At 39.8% G+C, this 20,110-nt stretch overlaps 1 protein-coding gene across 3 annotated transcripts in view; it reads left to right on the plus strand.

Moving 5' to 3' along the window:
* Nucleotides 1-20,110, plus strand: part of MYLK4 (myosin light chain kinase family member 4) — an 80,760-nt gene that overhangs the window by 58,216 nt on the left and 2,434 nt on the right. For all 3 annotated transcript variants that reach the window (XM_071804531.1, XM_065832495.2, XM_071804530.1), the window contains exons 3-13: nt 7,559-7,625; nt 8,119-8,578; nt 9,399-9,418; nt 11,989-12,094; nt 12,921-13,014; nt 14,150-14,259; nt 15,394-15,535; nt 17,889-17,959; nt 18,680-18,808; nt 19,339-19,491; nt 19,851-19,923. In XM_071804531.1, the coding sequence (XP_071660632.1) occupies nt 7,559-7,625; nt 8,119-8,578; nt 9,399-9,418; nt 11,989-12,094; nt 12,921-13,014; nt 14,150-14,259; nt 15,394-15,535; nt 17,889-17,959; nt 18,680-18,808; nt 19,339-19,491; nt 19,851-19,923 (1,425 nt within the window). The remainder of the gene's footprint in view (nt 1-7,558; nt 7,626-8,118; nt 8,579-9,398; nt 9,419-11,988; nt 12,095-12,920; nt 13,015-14,149; nt 14,260-15,393; nt 15,536-17,888; nt 17,960-18,679; nt 18,809-19,338; nt 19,492-19,850; nt 19,924-20,110) is intronic.

Raw genomic sequence — 20,110 nt, forward strand, 5'->3', positions numbered from 1 at the left:
TTTTTCCTAACTAGCTCATTTTACTGAACCAGATTAAGTAGAGAGCAGTGGAAGAGGCAGAACTACAGCGAAGGAAGAGGGGAAATGGGAGAAAGGCAAAGAGGGGGTGATAAGCACCTGGGGTGTGTGATCTCTCTTCTGGATTCAGCAGCAGCTGGAACAGTTTCCAGATTGCAGGCTCCACAGGGATTTTTTGCGCTCTGCAAAATATAGGGATCACTCTCTTCCAAAGCAAGATTTCTACTTTCCTGCCTTTTACTACCATCCTGAAATACCTCCACTGCCTTGTACAGGAGGTTAGTTTACTTCTGTTTTGAGTTGGAGTTATAATATTGCGTAGCCTGCAGACACTTCATGCTTTGTCAGTACTGCCAAATGTCTCCAAGCCATTTTCCACTGAGTGCAGCGTGACTCTGTCACCACATGGCTAGGAGGAGTAGCCTGTATTACTTGTCATTTTAAATTATTTTCTCACTACTAGCACCCAGGGAAATCAGAAGTTCTACAGTACGAGTCTTTAAAAGTCTTGAGGTTTTCCTCAAATTCACCTTTTTGAGTACTTCATGATAATCCTGTTGCAAAATGACTCTGTAACTCCATTTTCAGTGCTATTCCTTCCACTTATAAAGAAAGGGAGTAAAATAACATCTCACTTATTTCCTCCAAATTAAACAGTTTAGAGATTCTATACTATTAACCTGTGAACACACACTTGGAGAGTCAGAAAGTCCCTTTTGTTGGCATCGTAAAGTGGTGTTGAACTTTATTGCCATTGCCTGCAGGTTGCTGTAACTTCAGTCTCCTGCCATTTCTACAGGCTTTGCCATAGGACTAATAACTAGTAGCAGATTGAGTCTGTTTCCCGCACTAAAAACACCCCAGCAGTGAGATCTGTGTTTTCTGTTTGAACTCTGTGACCCTCCCATGCAGGTATCACACTGCAATTGCAACTCACTGACTGACTTAGTAGGAGTCTGCAATGAAACTGCTGTTTGCCACGTGTGTTTTAAGATCCACTCACCCTCAGTCTATAGCCATTCTTCTGATTCCTTCATTTGCCTACAAATACTAATGGGTCCCTTATGCATTATTTAAATTCTCTCCAGACTGGACATGTTCTGTGAATTTTTCATATTCTGGACAAATAAGCAGGAATTGTTTAATTTTCTTTCTTTTCATCTGTCTGAAAGAGTTTCTGCCATCCTCAGTGGTTTTGAGGGTAGAGGCTTTCTGCAGAATCTTAGCAGATGGGTTGTCCACTGCCTGGGCAGTGCAGCCAGTCAGGACCTTCAGCTGCTGTTATACTCAGGAATGCCCCTCTTCCCCTCAGGACTGATGCCTTTAGCTACAGATGTTCTTGGTCATTTAATTCCAGTTTTTGAGTGAGCTATAACATATTAGAGTTACAAGTCTCTTCGTGGCTGGTATGTTTTCTCCAGACAAGACATTTTCATCTTGTTTAGCCCCACTTTCCTCCCTTACTGATGGCCGTAGGAGGTTTTTCATGCCCTTCCGTTTCAGAATGCTGTTTAATTTTGCTTTCATTTAGCCTCTGAAGTTGCTGTCTGCTGCACAATGTTTCCTTGGTAAGATCCTGCCCTGGGCACTGTTGTGATTTTGTTCTCTCTACAACTCTGAGAAACATGTGGAATCAAAGTAGGCACAGCTGATTTCTGAATACCTGCACACCAGCTTGGATGGCTTATGAGCATGGCATTAATGCCTGTGTGTGACAGTGACCATTATAGAAATCCATTACAATCCCTTTGCAAAACTAGAGAGGTCTCATTATGAAGAGAGAATTAGCAAGTGCAGGAGAACAAGACAAGGCAGGTCAACAGAGAGCAGTCTTATAAAAGCAGAATTTTTCTTGGAGAGATGAGACACCGGTAGGAGGGATTTGCTCAGGCAAGAGGTCTTCACCCACTCCAGTCATCTAAAATCAACCTTTTGTCATCAGATATCCTAACCATTTAGTCAGTTTTTAAGTGAGGACTCTTCCCAGCCCCTGCCAGGAGTCAGATGCATATGTCAGTAGTAAGGATGCTGTGCTTGAATGCCTCCTCTGAAGGTGTGCCATGGCAGCTAAATGTGGTTATCTGCCACACTGACTTTTGGTGACTAGGCTAGCAGTCACTCTGGAATGCAATTAATTTGGTGCCATTCTGGCAGCACCCTGGGTTTTGCACACATGTGCACCAGTGAGGAGGAGCGGTGATGGGTGGCTGGGCAGCAGCCCCCGCAGAGCCTGTGACGAGTCCCGCTACATTCCATTCACAGAGTGCTGCCTGCATGGTGAGGTGCTATAGGAGAAGGTCTGTCTGTAAAGGGGAAATAAAGGGATCCTGGGTCCTTCTTGTCCACCCAAAACCTGATTTTGTTAAATGAAGTGTGTTGTTAGGAAACCTGCATTTCTGGAATCCAATTCAAAGTGAGCCATCAAAGCTGTAGGGAATGATTTCTGGAGTTTGTAACCCTTTGAAAATCTCCCAACAGCATGATTTCCCAAAAGCAGCTTAGGAAGGGCAGTTCAAGAAGTCTGAAGATATTTGGCATCCATATCATTCTCTGCTTAGCTCTGATAAGTTAGTATAGCTGAGAAATACTCTCTTAACAGTGAGGCTACTTAACTGTAATTGTAAGAAAGAATTGCCTGAGTTTGACAGATCAGTGGTTTATGCCCACAGTTAAAAGGATCTGCCACTGGTTGGGTTTTCAAGTGGGATTTCTTTCCTTCTTTCTCACACTGTGACAATAGTGGAGCCCACTTCAGAGGATGAGCCATTTAATGGTAATAGGGAGAATGTGGAGAATAGCACCAAGAAACTTTTGGGCATATGACACAGGTGCATATGAGGCACACGCCCACCTGTGAAACACATGGAACCCTGTCAGTCATCACACATACAAGGGCATTGAGCACTATAGAGAAGGGGTTGATGTGAGGCTGTCTAATATGTTGGTGAGACAAGCACCCAGAGTCTCCAGTGGTTGTGCTTGCCTGATGTTGCCCCTGATCTCTTCAGGTGAGAAACCCAAAAGTGGTAGTAACGGGTTGATTAGATTTCTCAGATGCAGTGAAAAGACATGTCAAACCCAGGTAGTGCTGAATGCTTTGGTCTTAGGAGGTGGATTGGTAGCCTCAGATTGGTTGGTCATTCTTACGGCCCTCCATGTATTCCAGAGATGTTAAAATCATAGCAATCAATTGGAATTAAGGAATCTGCCTGCACAGCTCTTCTTATGCCTAATGCTGACTCTATTAAATGTCAGTGACTAGACCTCAAGGCAAAAGTATAGATGTTTAACAGCAGCCTGCTATTGTTACTGCAATATGGTGTGCCTTCACTGTGGCAGATGATGCACTCAAGGCCATGGGCTCCGTTAGGAGCCTGGTTCCATGAAAACCTCTTCTACTCTTCACCATAAGACTCCCTGTCTTGAGAAGAATGGCCTGTCAGGAGGAAGCATCCATTTGAAACTGAGGAGCCACTGCTTCTCCAGTGCAGCAGATGGGAAGTCAGCAAATTGGAGGCTTTGGCTTCAGTGATCTTCAGCTTCTCACACAGGATGGTGTGATTCCAAGGAATTTTTCAGCGTTTAGTGTATGTCTTCATGAACAGGTTGTTACCTCATTACCAATGTATTTTCAAAGGGAGTAGGTCACATAGAGGTTCTCTTGTATTTCCTAGTGAAGGAATCACAATTTTCTTGGCTCAGAGGTTATTTTTGTGTGGAATTAAAAGATATTTGTGACTCGAGTTTGGTTTATACAGAAGAATGATTTCTTGATCTAGTTCAAGGAGCTCTGTAAAGATAACTGAAGAGTTAAAATCTTTGCCTGAAGGTGCGAGGAGTTTGTGTAGTGTAGCAAAAAAAATAATGACGTGGAAGCAGACCTACTGCCTGTCAGTAAAAGCAGAATTCCCACGTGTATGTTTTGCATAATTTGTAAGTTTGTATCAGAAATACGTATGCTGAATATTTTACATTGCTGTGCAGGAAAAGGGGTGTGTATTGAAGAGCAACACAAAATGGAAGGAGGGGATGGATTCCAGCTTTGTGGAATGGCACAGGAGGCATCACCACACATGCTGTTACCCCAAGGTCTCTGTTGTATGTGACGCGTTCTCCCCTGTACCAATGTGGAAGTACTGGGAACATCCACGATCCCGTGAAGTGTCAAAGTCCATGGCTTATTTCCAACTGTTAGTGAGACTAATTCGTTGCAAAGCTCAAGTAAAGTAACCATATTGATAAATGGATGGTGATTTTATACAAAACCAGAATGTCTTGCCATAATAAAGCTCTGTAAAGTAACTTAAGAACCTAAGAAAGAGCCACCAAGTAAGAAATGTGGTTTAGACATATGCAAAGTTTAGTGTGTTGGTATCAGCTGATTAAAGTTGAGAATTATGTCTTGATATCAAGTGAAATGTGCTGGGATGATAGAGGAACTCTAACTAAAAGGTTGGGTCTGCTTCATGAGGCTATTCATTACAAAAATTTTTGCAGTAGGAAAAAAAATCAGAGAGTTTTATTACGTGAACAAAAAAAGAGTGAACGTTAGAAAACATTCCAAGGTTAGGAGTGCTACAATATAAAGAAGGAATTTAACTAAGTACAGCTCAGTAAGAAGGAGTCAGATGTCTATAAAAAACATTAATTTCTCACTTCATTTGAAATTTCTGTTAAAATATTTTTTATTTATACATTTAATTGCTTATTGCTTAATTTCTGCAGGTTTCATAATGTACTTTCTAAAGAAAATTTGAATAATTTCTGAAAGTTGTTTGGGGTGGGGTTTTTTTTGTTTGTTTTTTGTTTGTTTTTTGTTGTTGTTTTGTTTGCTTGGTGGTTTTGTTTTTTTTTTTTTCCCCATTGGTACTGAAATTTCAGCCTCTGGACTATCTTGCATTGTTTTGTTATCATCACATGGACTTTTATTCTGTCTCTATTGCTTAGAGTCTAGCAATGCTCTGCATGAAAGAATATGTTTAAGTCTGGAAAATGTATTTTTAAAGACACAATACCAACTTGTGTTGGTATAGACACCTTTTTGCTTTGATATATTTTGCAGAGTCTCAAGGCAACATTTAATATTTAACCTTTTGTGGAATTAAAATGAAAACTTCATTGAAAGCTTTGGGATTATATGAGTAGGGAAAATCCATGTAGTACCATTAACCTCATTGTTCATATTCAAGTCATTAAAGAAAGGGGAAAAGAATAAGGTGGAAGCCTGCTTTCTACTAAGAAATATCAATTCCTATGATTTCAGAAATTACAGGCTGGAAAAAGTCACATGTCACCAAAGCTCAGGAAGAATAATAAGTAATTAATAAAGTTCTATAAAGATTAAGTTAAAAAGACCCTTAAGAAAGCACTGCTGACAGACTGGAGAGAAGAGTTGTGAAGAGTTGTCCACAGCTTTTGGATGAGCTTTTCAGAAGAGCATGGTGGCCTTGGCTGCTCATGATCTGTGGGTTCTGGGAGTGGGTTGGACATCATGGGGCACATACCCCTGACAAACTACAGGGAGGTCTTTGAGCCTCCTGTGGTGTGCAGCTGGCTGGGAGGGACGTGTTGACTTCTGTCGGCTCCAGAATTTGACAACTTGAAATCACATGTTGCTACAAATAGCAAAACATGGAAAAAACTGAGATGCTTATGTGTGCTATGTCCACAGAAAGTCCAATATCTAGTCCTTACATTTGTTTTTCTTATTCTAGTGCACTACTTACTCTGTATTTATTTCAAATAGCTGCATTTATTGATTCTGAAATTTACCAGTAAATGCTTCATTTGAATTCTCTTTTTGCCTCATTTAAATTAGTATGAGCTCCTCATCAGCTGTTCAAATGTAAGAGATCAGAAATGACTCTTGAGTAAACGCTGTAGTAATTTATGTAACACCCTGGCAGTCTCAGGTATACGGCATCATCCAATGTTCCACTGGATGGATTTTCAAAAGCTGGCTTCTGTATTTCACACCTGCATACTGCAGCAATATTTAGTAGGAAGTGCTGTGTGCCTGCAATTAATTCTGAATACAGAAGTGAAACCTGGCCCTGTGCATCAAAGTGCTTGGAGAGTGTTTCTCTGGTTATTTGCTCAGCTGACTGTGTTTGATCAGAGCTGATGTCCTCAGTGGTACGGTGAGGCTGACATACTTACAGGAATCCAGTTGCATTACTAATTGTGGTCACATTGCAAAATGAATAAGTCTGAGGCTTTTCACTACTTCTTTTAATGCTTTTCACCATTAAAAAAAAACAGAGCGAGTGTTGGTTAATTCTCTGTGATCCACCTGGAATAATTTATTTTTTAAGTTTCATGTGAACAAGAATCCAATTTATATTTGAAGGGTACTTACCTAGCTGTATTTAGACCTTTTTCATTTCATAGTTTGCAACTTCCTGGGAGCAACTGTATCCCAAATAGTTGTCAGTCTCAGCTTCAATTTTGCACCTCTTTTCCCTATGTACTGATTAAATTAAAATAAAAAAAATAAAGCATTAGAAATGCAGAAGGCTTACCAAAACAAATGTTTGGTAATGGGACTGAGTCAAGCCCAGTGTACAATATGAATAAGCAGTGGGACTGCCTGCATGATTAAGACACTCAGAATTAAGTGCCTAGCCCTGTATATTTTGCTGAAATATGTATTATGCTGCTTCAGCTGGTAGCTCAAAGACAGAAAGTAGTCCCTCTGGAAAATATCTGGATATATCCACATTTTTCACACCCTGTGGATCTATTGCTAAATGGTAGTTCCAGTTTCAGAGTACTGTGAGAGTAAGAGGGCAGGTGGAGAAGGAGCACCGAGCAACAGCAAACACCTTGGTTTTCTGTGGTCACTGCCCTACTACAATTCTAGGAGTGACTGATGAAAACACACACTGAGCAAACGGCATAAGAGTATGTGTAAATAGCCATAAATGCAGCATATTACTGCAGTTTTTATGAGGAGCTGGCCTTCAATAAAGCACCTCTAGATGTCACTGTAACATTGTAAAATGCAGGTAAGAGAAAGCTACAAAGATGGTTTATATACTCCGATTCCTGGTAACAGTTTCAGTCAGCCTGTAATAAATTATTGGATCATTAAAAATGCTGTTGCCAGATGTTGATTAACAGCAGAAAACTCTTTGAAATCTGTCAGTAAGACTGTTACTGAACATTTTACTAGAATATTAAATATTCCTAGCTTTGGTGTAACTAACCTGTTTTTTAGCAGCCAAAACTGGTGCAAGGTAACAGCTCATTTCTGTATGTTTTTTTTATTTTAGTCCCTGAGGCTCAATCCTGATCTTTTCTGGGCTGTTTTTATGCCAACATTGATGTTGATTATGACTGAGAGCATTTCTCTTACTTTACACTGATAGCAATCTGATCAGCTAGGTAGTGATTAAAATAAGGACCATCATTTATAGGAAGAGCATGAGTTAGAACACAGAGTACTTGGATTTGACAAAAAAACCTAGGCTGTAATTTCATAAGTAACAATACAACATGAACTCTGTATACACTGACTAATGCATTGCCTTCTACACAGGTCATAAAAGAAAAATCACATTTGAATGAAACGGGAACAAAAGAGAAGAAGCCACCAGATTCAACAGGTTAGATTTTTATTTTCTGATCAGTTTCTAGTTCCTCAGGATACAACTGCACAGAAATAAATAGCCATTACTCTCCTGAGCAGCTCCAGGGAATTTGGTTGGTTTACATGTGTGCTCATCAGCATGAGAGAGAATTGTCCAAGCAACATTAACCTTCTTTTCCCATGCTTGTGTACATGGTGGCAAACTGCTCAAAAAAGTGATTTGCATGAGGAGTTCGTTAACCTTGACTTGGCTGACAATAAGTTTGAGCAAGAAAAACGTTTTCCAGTGCTGTGTCTGAAAGGAAGAGTTTGTGACCCATGATATCCCTGTTATAAAGAAGGAGCCTGCTCTTGCTTAGGAGACATTTACACTGACCTTGAAAGTGGGAGAGCAAAGCAAATACCTAGTTCAAAATGCAACAGAAATTATGCTAAGCCTGTAACTTTAATACTGTTACTGACTATCAAAGAATTACTGATGGATTCCTTGGTAATCTCTCTACTTACAGAGGGTACCACCCAGAAGAATCAGTTGGGCTCTCAGGAAGAAGAAGTTGATAAGCTCAACAAGGAAAATGCCAAGAGGGAAAATTCTGTTCTGCTTCAAATGGATCCTGCCAAATTCCCCACTGAAGGGCCAGAGGAGAAAGGAGAAAGTTTGGCTTTTGAAAGCTATTGCAGGAGAAGCTCTGTTCAGAAATCCTTTGCTACAGAAAAGCAGCAAGAAGATGATGCTGTTGATGATGCTTGTAAAAGGATAACTGGGCAGGAGGGAGAGAGTGGGTCTCCAGCAGACAGAGAGAGGAAGGAGGAACATCAGGTGTCTGGAGATGAAAGACAAGAGGAGAGGGAGAATGAAGTGGAAAGAATTGCTGATGAGAGTGAAAAAGAAATTGAGGAACAGCCAGCTCCTTCCCAAAATGAAGATGAGGCAGGACAAAGCCATGATCAAGAGGCACCAGAGGGAAGGTAAGGTCTGAAGCTCAGGCTGCACATTCTTAAAACACTTTAGAAAAATGTGCTGTTTAAGTTTAAAGTGGCTGGTTAATATAATATCAGTGAAAATCCAGCCCAATACAAACATGTAAATTGAGTTTCTCTCCCCAATCTGAGCTCTAAGAAGAAATGATGCCCTTAAAAAAAGGCAATTGATCAGCCAGGCATGGTACTAGCAGTTGTTTGCTTGGGAAATAGGTTAGGAACAGGGGAATTAGGTTAGCCTATTCTTCAGCTCTGAGGAGAATTCTCCCATTGTTATGTTTATATACTGCAGCATCATGTAGCCTATGAGTGAAGTAAGGTTAGATTAGGCCACGTACCAGCTGGGAATAAATTTACTGCAAAACGTAGTAACTTAAGTGATAACATAAAATTGTGAAACTTTGCCTAGGCAACTCAAGCGATACATTTGTTGACTGTAATTCTTTCTTTGCTGCATTGGCATAGAGCCTTTCAGGGATAAACCGATTTAAGCTCTTGGGAACCTACATGGACAGAGTGAAATCCCAGTGTTCTCCCATTGCTTTAATGGTGAGACTGATAGCCAAATGTTAAATTTAGAAGAACTCAGGCAAGGATTTCAGTAATGGAGAAACTTTTTGCTGTCATGAGTAAATTAAGGATAATTTTTATTTCTCAAAGTGAATATTAAAGCAGTTCATTTTACACCACAAAGCGTAATAACCTAATATTCTTTGAATGCAATATGTGTAGGCATTTTTCACCTATGCTTCTAAATTTACTTTGCTTGAAGTGTACCTTACTCTAATGCCATATTTTGTCCTTGCAGGTGTAAAGGCTGCGGAAAAGGTACAGGAAATTATAGTTCAGTCACTGAGCAGACCTGCCAATTTGAGCATAGTGGTAGCAGTAAGCACCAAGTGAATGATGAAGACCTAATCAAAGATGACAACAAAAGGAGCAGTCTAAATACAGAAAGTGCTGATGACATATGTGAAACTGAAAAAAAAGCTCTGGTTCTGTTCAATTCCATCTTAAAGGGTTCTGTTAGGGCAGAAATTAGTCGCAACTGATTTGTTCTGCCACAACTACTCCACTAATATCCTCTTTCCCTAGAACTCCTAAGTATAGAGTGGTGTGAGAAATTATATCATGAGTGGCAAAATTGTTTGACCTGTGGAAGTGCTGAGAATGTGTGTTAATGCAGAATCTGCAATATTCTGGATGTAGCCTGCAAAACCTGCTTGCTCATATTCATACCATTGTAATCTGAAGTGGGGACAACTGCAGCCTATTAAATAAAAAACAACAGATTTTTCTGTGGAAGCCTGACTGATGCTGTTGAACAGTCAGATGAATGGTGCTCAAGCACCGAACTGTGAAGAAGTTCTCACTGGCGTGAAGTAGAAATTTCTAATATTAGACCTCCAGCTTGAGAATATCAGTGCCTTTTCCTGTATATGAAATGATGGCACATGAGAGGATGGCCTGAAGGATTTTGAGATATATGTGTGTGCATGTGCATGGATAAGACTCAGAATGAATTTCTTTGCTTTGTGAATGGGGAGAGAGTGGGAAAGGAAAACATTAAAGGTTTGTGATAGGTTCTTGTAGCAGGAAATAGGAGATAGTATACTAAGACTTTAAACTCCATAAGCTGTTCTGAGCTCTGGCACATTGTTAGGGATGATATTAAGGTTGGAACATCTTTGATCTGTAATGAGAGGCCATCACTGAACAGGGAGAAATCCCCTGTGGTGTGCAGGAAAAGGAAAATTGAGGGTCTGTCACTGGGAAAATCTTGAAGGCTAAAACTTAGGCATAGTTTTAAAGAGGTGGTCTGACCTCTTTAAAAGAAAACTTCCTTGCCTAAAGTCTGGTAACATTTGGGAGCTGAGCTTTCAGAAAGACATTTTCTTCTGTCACTTACATGCTGAGGGCCTTGGAGTTTATAGAGTCAAATTCTGCCTTTAGGGTAGAGATTTTCATGGCATTTTGTGGGTCTCAGTAACATGCCCATACTTAAGGACATGCAATACAAACTCTGCAGAATTCCAAGTAGGTGGCAAACTTCCAGAAGCCCCAGCTTTTCACAATTCCTTGACTATGAACTAACTTCCTGACCATGTAAGTTATTAACACTGGGAAAAAAAAAAAATCTAGGTACACAGCTGGTGTCCTGGAAAAATGGACATTCGCTGCGAATAAGGACAATCTACGGCTACATTAATGACCAAAGTGTTCTTGCCAGCTACATGCTGTCATGGGGTTTTTTGTTTGTGTTTTTAATAATTTTCACTGGAGTAATGAATGGTTTTAAACCTGCTCAACAAATCCCCCCCAAAAGGGAGCTGGCATTCCAAACCAGAGAGCTCATGTTGAAATGCTGAGGCTCTAGCCCTCCCAACCAGTTGAAGAAGTATTTGTCACCTTGGTCAGCCAAAGGTCACTCTCGGGAATATCAATCAAATGAAAACCAATGTGGGTAAGAAATTGAAGTTGCAACACTCTGCAGAAAAATGCGAAGAGAAATAAGGCATGCAGGGCTGGTCTCCAGCAGGGATTTTGACATTAGGACGGCAGGATGCTCCAGCATGTGGAGGTCTGGATAATCATACCAGAGACCTGAGTTTGTGCTGAAACTCCATAGCTGCTGCATTGTGATGTTGGAAACCCATTCCTTCTCTGTGCCCCTCTTTACCTTTTATCTGCCGTCTTTTTTTAAGGACAGAAATTCTTCAGAGCAGCATGTGACAGTTACCATGTGTCCTACCACACCGAGTCCTGAGCCATACTGGAAATCCCAGGTGCTGCCTGCCAGGGTGAAATACCCTCATATGCACAAGCTCTAAATGTGATCTTTAAAGGTGATGACCACACTGTGGAGAATGACAAGTTGTGTCAGTTGATCAAGAAGGGGATTCTTCATTATGAACAGCAAAAGCTGGGAAATAGCCTCTTTTAGCTGGGCCTAGAGGAGTGCTAAATCTCTCTTCCTACTGCACTAGAGAGTTACAGTATATACTTGCCTGTTAACAGTCCCTGAGGAAAAAACAAACACCAAAACAGAGAAAAAGCTGAATTCCTGCCAGACAGGTTGCTGAGGCCCCTTGTGGGCATGAAGTTTAGTCTAGCGGTCTTCACTTTGCCTCTTGCTACTGTTGTGCAGAAGATGCTGAATTCAAAAAGGAGTTCTTGTCTTGGTAGTGTAGGTCCCCAACAACACCATATTTCCTGAGCCAGAGCTCCTAGAATTAACACCCTGCTTAAATGACAGAGAAAGACCTATCTATGAAACTTGAAACAGGTGTACTCAGTTCTTAAATGGGCTTATCTGGGGAAAAGAGGGGCTAAAATACAACATAGACAAGCACTATATGTGACCACTTACATGCTATCTGTCTGTTTTGTCTTTGTAGATGATAGTCCTACTCCACCAGCACCGTTTGATCACCGAATTGTCTCAGCTAGAAGGGTGGGGATCAACAGTTATTATAATGTCAACAAGAATGAAATCTTGGGAGGGTAAGTCAGGCAAACCAAATCAACATGGAAAGAAAGGCACAAATTTACAGCCAAGCACCCCAGGAGGTGAATGGAAGCAACATGCCTCACTAGAGCCAAAGTCATGAAAGTCTAAGCTCTAACAGTTCTTTAGAGAGGGATGAAAACAGGAGGCTGTACTGTGTGTGTGAATTTTGGCCTAAGGTTTGGCACCAGCAGAGTTGGCTTGTGTTTGACATTGTTCTAGGTCAGCCAGCTGCCCTCAGGCTTTATGACAGGGCTCCTAGGATGCTGTAATATTTTACCTCACATCGCAGCCAGCAGGACGTAGATACAAGTTGTAACCTTCTTTCTCTTGGTGGCTCCCATCCCTGAGAACACATGCTAATCTGACTGGCCATGTAATTACTTGATCTCTCATACTGACATTGTATAGGAGAGAGTGATTTTGTCACTTTTTATGGGAGCGTCATCTTGAGTAAGGCTTTGTTTCATCATGAAATCACAACCCTCTCTTGGAGGAGAATGGTGAGATGGAGAGGGGCAGATTGTGCACACAAGTGAGTTATTATCCCTACAATGTGTTGACTTCCCTGGGATTAGTCATCGCATGTTATGAGGTGAGTATAGTGAATCACACAAGTGAGATAATGTCAGCTAGAACAGTGTATGCTTTTGGTGTTACTAAATGAGCAGTAGCAAGTCTAATCTACACAACGAAATAGCAGTGATAGAGCAAATGAAACCAAGTAGGGAGAGGATAATTTCTGTTGTTTATAATTCAGTTTTCATTCAGGGCTGACACCAGTACCACTGGATGATTTCTTTTTTCTCCTTTTTTACCTAGAGGGCGATTTGGTCAAGTGCATAAATGTGAAGAGAAAGCAACAGGTCTCAAGCTAGCGGCCAAAATTATAAAAGCCAAAGGTCCTAAACAGAAGGTTGGTAGACTGTAATACTAGTCTTTTCTTACCCAATATATCCCACAGTGTTGTTCAGCTATGCAACGGACCATGGTCAAGTGGCTCAAAAGCCATCACACTCATAGGACCTGCTGGATTACCACTGGCTCTAGTTCTGTTTCCCTTCTGCTCCAGAATGTCTAGTAACTTATGAAAGTCCTCTTTTGGGGTTTTATCTTTCTTTTTTCTTTTTTTTTTTTTAAATCTTAATTTTTCTGACTTTCTTCTCAGCTCTTCGTGTTTCTTTGGCTTTGCTTTTTTCACTTTCTGCTATTAATTCTGTTAGTGTTTTGTTTAATGGTAAAAACATTTGCAAGGCCTGTGACATAGCATATTCCTCCTGAGCACAGTGTAGCCTTTGCTGCAGTGCCTTGATGTGACTGTGACGAATGCCAGTAAAAGGCATGCTCTGTGCTTCTGAAATCAGCACAAATGCAGATAAGAAGAATTAGTCTGGCCTGTTTTGCAAACCTCACAGCCATCTGGGGCTTGCTTTCACAGGAAAGATGTGCATAGTGTCCTTTGTGTGTTGGTAGTGTCACTAATGGCATTCAGGTGTGGGATTCATCTCAACTAACTGGGGTTGCTAAGATATAGCTGTGGTGAAGCTGATCACCAAGAATCCCCTTATAGTCAATGGAGATGGATTGACACCACCAGAGAATGATTCAGCCCATCCTAAACTGCATGTCTAAAATAGTCGTGTAATAGAGGTACCAGTCTTTCTCCTCTCACTGCAAAGGGAGATTTTGAGGACTTTTATGGACTTTTCTTACACAGCTTGAGTTTATATACCTACAAGTATACAAGTCCTATTCTGCTTCTGTCTTTTCTTTACATTCTTGTGAACCCATCACTTGTCCATGTGGGCTCTCCCCTTCCTTTTCCCTCTAGACAGCTTATTACTGAAACATTCCCTCACCTGAGCTTTGAATTCAATCTAGTAGCTCATATCCTTGACATCTACCACTGCAGGAACACAGTAAAACTCTGGGTTTGGTTGCCACGAGTGAAAACATGAAGATAACAGAGATGTCTGGTTCAAACTATGTCCTGTTTCATGTAGTTTTCTTGGAGAAAAGGCTTCTGAAACAATACTCAACACTCTTTACAGGATGAAGTAAAGAATGAAATCAGTGTCATGAACCAGCTGAATCATGTGAACCTCATCCAGTTATATGATGCCTTTGAATCAAAAAATGACATTGTCCTAGTCATGGAATAGTAAGTGTGTTCTTTTCTTTCCCTTTTTTTTCTTTACCACTTTCACTAGAATTTTCCATTTCCTTCTTATTTTGTCCTGAAATTTGGAATAGAGCTTCTTACAGGTGGAAAGAACATATGAAAGATGTTCTCAGGAATGCCAAAAAAAAAAGGAATTTGAAAGTTTTTTCATGCAGCTATTATGCATCTTTTCCAGTGATGTGTCACATTCCTGGTGCTGTAAAGCCACTGCTCTATTTGAAAACAGAGCTATGTTATATATCTTCTCTTTGTTTTCACATTTTAATTTGTGTCAACTAAGAAACAGACCTCTCAGAGTATCTCCACTTCTGTGAGGCAAACAAGAAGACATCTTACACTGAAGAGGAGCCAGCTCTAGGTGTTGTGCCTAAGCCTTATACTGTGTGCCTGAATGGATAAACCTGTTTTTTGTTTTTGTTTTAGTTCTGTGCTGAGTTATAAGGCTAATTAGGCACAAAATAGGTTCCTTAAAGTCAAGTTAAGGAGATGTTGTCTAAAGGACCAAAAAGGGCATAACTGAAATATTGAAAGGCATAGTAAAATGTTCAATGTTACATGAGTTTGTCTATTCTGGACATTCTCAGATAGTCCTCTGAATTTGGTCTACGTGATTAGCATATCACAAAAAGTAAATGTCTGTGTAGCTATGAATGGGTAAGCTGGAGGCATTCTAAAATGTGAAAAGAAATTAAGAGTAATTTTTGTTGACTTTAGACAGTTTAAAACTGAAATTTTGGATCATGCCCTTCCGAGGGAGGAGACTGCAAATTTAAATGCAGATCTTCCAACATATTTTCTTGGTTTTCCATGTGACTTTAATTTCACTGGTGCAAATTGATGACTCGAGACAGCATAAGATTCAGATTTCAAGACTTTGTACTTATCAGTGGATGGGAGACTGGACTCTCAGACCTTGAAGAAGTTTGGGCCAGTATGCATCAGAACTCAGTACTTGGAAAGTTCAGATCAGGGTACAATGTCATATTGTAGACTCACCCTACTGAACTTGACTGTGAATGATTCAAATAGTCAATACTATAGGTTCTGTGTTACTCTAACTGCATGGGATTGAATTTGGACTTCATCACCACTTTATTGTCTTTCTCTCATCAGTGTGGAAGGAGGAGAGTTATTTGACCGGATTATTGATGAAAACTACAATTTGACAGAGATGGATACTATTGCATTCATAAAACAAATCTGCGAGGGAATTCAGTACATGCACCAAATGTACATTCTTCATTTGGATCTCAAGGTAGAGAATCCAGATGTATGTTTTTTGTAATTACAGCTGTTGAAATTCTTGTTCTTAATGGTAGACCGTACAGCTTAGCAGATTCCCATGGCAGAAACAACAATGGGCCTTATTCTGCTTTCATCAGACCAATGCATATTTACTTTAACCACAGAGAGATCAGTTAAATTACTAAAGGAATAAGTAAATTAGATGAAAATTGTTTTCATATGCCATCAAGCTTCACAGTGCTTGATTTTACAGAAAGCCAGCAGCTGATCACAAATATCTTGCTATTTTCAATTTTGATATTTGGATCTCAGGATATTGTGTAAATATTATTTAGTTCAACTGCACAAGATCTCTATTTTACACATCAGCCATGGGGTAGCAATTATCCCCATCTTTTACCATGGAGGAACCAATGCATTAGTGAGCGGGACTAAATTCGGGGGTCATTCAGGATCAGTGGAAGCCCTGCACATCTTTCTGAGCACTACCTTGCACTGTTGTGGTCATGAAAAGACATCAATAGATAGCCAGCTTAAGGGAAAACACATTAAAAGGTCCTTGCTGATATGAAAGAAACAAAAATAGTCAGTGGATGTTGTAACAAATATGGCACATTTATGCTGGTCTAGGCAATAGTTTCTAGTGCAGCTGAAAGCTCAGAGAAGGGTGGCAGATTCTCTGCCACATACTTGCTTAGTTATCTGGACTATTCAACTATATACACAAAAAGTTACCTCACTTCTTTTTAGAAACAAATCCATCAACTGCACATTCTTACTGTGTTTGGCTGCTAATGTTTAGCTGTCACACCTTAGAAAACATTTGTTGTAAAGCTATTTTTCATTAGACTGTAGATTTGAGGTGGCTCTTTCTCTCTTAACTCAAGTTTTTTGTCAAATGATAGATGTGTTTCTTACTTCTGCTTCACGCAGGAATAAAACAGGATGATGTCTTTAGTTTTATGACTGGCTATACAGTTTCCTAGTGATCCCTGAGATTTGCAACAAAGCAAAACGAAACAAAAAGTGCACAAGACAGTTTTCTCTTTGGTGAGATTTTTATTATGCTATTTTTGGCTTGTAATAACTGAGTTAATATTGTACATCTTTAATGTTGTTAGAATATAGATTATTGCAGTGGTTAAGCAAATGAGCAAATGCCTGTTGGGACCTGCTTCAGTTGCTAATCAATGACCAGGTTCACTTTTTCTTTATAAACGTCCAGTTACCTAGAAACCTGTCGAGAAGAAGTTTGCATAGTTCTTTGGGACACATTAATTATTTCTTGGAGGTGGCACAGTTTTAATACGAGGTCGAACTGCTGACAAAAAAATACATATACAATCCAAGAAATTCTTCCTAGAGACCTCTTTTCATGTACTTGCCAGCTATGGCTTCTCCCTTCTGTTTTGCTTGTTCATAGATTGCTGTCAGTAACAGATGAGTTTGGGGAAGAAAGCTTGAAACCGAAAGAAAATAATCCTGACCATAATCATCCTGGATCTCAGAAACTATGGACATATGGTGTTTAAAAGCCCTATGGTGTTTGAAAGTCCTGCATGTAAAATGAATTAGTAATGGTGACAAAGGTTAACTAATGTTTTAAGTGTTGAGGGCTGTTTTGTTTCAAAGAGGAATCAATGAGCAACAGGACAGAGCAGCTATAAAACTGTTGGCAGTGAATATAAGACACTATTTTAAGTATTTATGTTTCAAAGACAATTGGCCAAATTCTGTTCTCTGTCCCTTCTGTATGAATATGGAGTAGTTCTAGGAAGTCAGTGGATTGATGCCAGAGAAGTGAAGAACAGCATTTGACCCTGTGGAAATCTAAAGGGATTTAAACTGTGAATCCCACCTTTCACTAAAATATCTGAGAAAAGCATGAAGTTGATGTGAGTGGCTTAATGTATGGGTGTTCAATCAAATAGTTACTGCCAGAACATTTGCGAACTCCTAACTTAAAGCTGTAAAGTAAACTTCAAAGCCCAACATTTTTTTCTTCTTTTTTTTTTTTTTTTAAATTAGTGTCAACTTATTAAGGTATGTAAAACAACAAAGCCAGCATCCTGAAACCCCATTTGAAAGTCTGCACTCTTTGTCCCCCTTCCCCTAATGAGTTCTTTATCTGAACTGCTGTTCTATGTCAAATTGAAAAGCCAAGAAGAAAGAGTAGTTGCAAGGCACAGAGCACATGCCTCCAACCGCTGTGTGATGCTATAGCAGGGGCAGTACCCATGCAGAGAAATCTGAACAAGGAGGAAAGCAAAAGGTGCTTAGTGTTTTTTTTCCCTACAGTTTGATAAAAGCCCTGTTTTTCATACTTCTTTCTCATTGAAGTGTTTCTTGATTTCTCTTGGCAGCCTGAGAATATCCTGTGCGTGAACCGAGCAGCAAATCAAATAAAAATCATTGATTTTGGACTAGCAAGAAGGTAGGTGCATGTGTTCCTGCTAATCATAAATTAATTAGGAAACAATGAAAAGAAAGTATCATGTCTCTACAATGACATGAGATACAAAATAGTCTCCTACTGTTCTTTGGACAAATTTAATGTGGCTCTTTTACCCAGGGCTATCTTTTATTAAGGAATGCTCGGACCTGAGTAAAAAAATATTTATTCTGAAGCCTTTCTTCCAGTAAAAGGTTGAAAGGGGGCTGATTGTGACTGAACATTCACAGAAGTAGATCAGAACAGCTAAAACGGACAAAACCAGTGGTGCATCTTATCTGGCCTCTTGTCTCCTATGTTAGGAGATTCTTCAAAAGAGTGTAGGAGATCATCAAAGACTGCTACAATATGCTATATCACTTTCTAGTTGAATTAGATCCCATAATGTCAGTGGAGGATTTACTAGTTAAAAATTCTGTAGCTATGGTTTGGAGAAGCCCCAAAAGGATGATAACAGCTGCTCTGAGGGGTCCTTGAAATATGGCTTTCTTTGCATAGCAGTTGGGTTTTGCCCTGAAGCATGCAAACTTTTTTCATTCTCTATATGGGTGTACTTATTTTTACATTGTACTTCTGTCTGTCCTTGTTTTCCTATTGAATTTCCTGTATGCTTCTGAAATCCCTCTAAGTGCGAAACAATTTATGATTCAACTTCAGTTAGAGCTATACCTGATATTGTCTGTTAATGTTTCCATTTCCTAGATACAAACCCAGGGAAAAACTTCGAGTTAACTTCGGGACTCCAGAATTTCTTGCTCCTGAAGTTGTGAATTATGAGTTTGTCTCCTTTCCTACAGACATGTGGAGTGTAGGAGTCATTGCTTACATGCTGTAAGTATGATTCAGTCTCTACTTTGTAAGGTATTTCTAGCTTGAACTGTGTCAGTCATCCAAATTTGTTGTTATACTGGAAGGCTGGCAAAATCTATACACAAAATAGAAAATGTAGGCTTCTTTCCAAATTCTGTATTCAGTAATCTCTCCCCTTTTCCAGACACCATGAAATTTTTTGGTTTGTTTCATTGCACATTTCTCATGAGTGTTTGAGCGTCACACTTTCGGAATAAGGTAGACTGCTTGGTATAATAAATTCCCAGTCAGTATGTGCAAGAGTGGTCAGAGGTCTAGTGACTATGACCTACCATAAAAGACAGTAATACTTGGTTTGTTAAAGAAGTGTGATTATTTAAACACGCTAACAGGAGAGAGAATGGGAATGGTGTGGAGACTTTCTTAGACAGTAACACGGGCAAGGACGCAAGATGGGCAGGAGTGACAGAACAATCATAGGTGACACATTGGAGATCATGTATACGACAGGAAAAAGACAGGAGGATTTAACATATTTCTTTTTACTTTAGCCTCAGTGGATTGTCTCCTTTTTTGGGTGATGATGACAATGAGACCCTCAACAATATCCTGTCCTGTAGCTGGGATTTTGAAGATGAGGAATTTCGAGATGTTTCTGATCAGGCCAAAGATTTCATCTCAAAGCTTCTCATCAAGGAAAAATGGTATATAATCCCTCTATCTTTGAAATGTCTATTCCATGCCATCATGTCACAGCTGGATCACTTGTGCTGTTCCACTGCAGAACTACCATGGCTTATCCAAGTTTTTCATGTCCACGTGGAATATTATAATGCCAATTCATTGATGTTATTCATTGTGTCCATAAAATGTTCTGAAGTTACCTGAATGCATTTCTGCTGTGAAGCAAACCTTACTTATTTCGTAGCTTAGCTGTCATCTGACATAGTGTCCTGAAATGATGGCGTTGCATGATGGCAGAACACATGGCCTGTAGGAGATAGTTGTTGAATTGTAAGATTCTGAGAAAAAAACACTTAATAGTATTTTGGTTTTCCTTCAGCTGGAGAATAAGTGCGACTGCTGCCTTAAAACACCCCTGGTTAACAGACCACAAGCTCCACTACAGACTCCAGGTCCCTAAAGTTAAATATTCTTGTGCATTGTTGATCTGCTATTGCCTTCCTGTGTTGTCACATCACTATTCGCTTTGACATTTTTCTTAACTGTTATGAGTTTTCCTTGCTGCTGCCTTTCTTACCACTGTGAGGTACATGTTGCTCTTTCCAGCTGTTACAATTTGCATGCTCACACTTGCTTATG

This window comes from Patagioenas fasciata, chromosome 2 (genome assembly GCF_037038585.1).
Source record: "Patagioenas fasciata isolate bPatFas1 chromosome 2, bPatFas1.hap1, whole genome shotgun sequence".
Lineage (NCBI taxonomy): Eukaryota > Metazoa > Chordata > Aves > Columbiformes > Columbidae > Patagioenas > Patagioenas fasciata.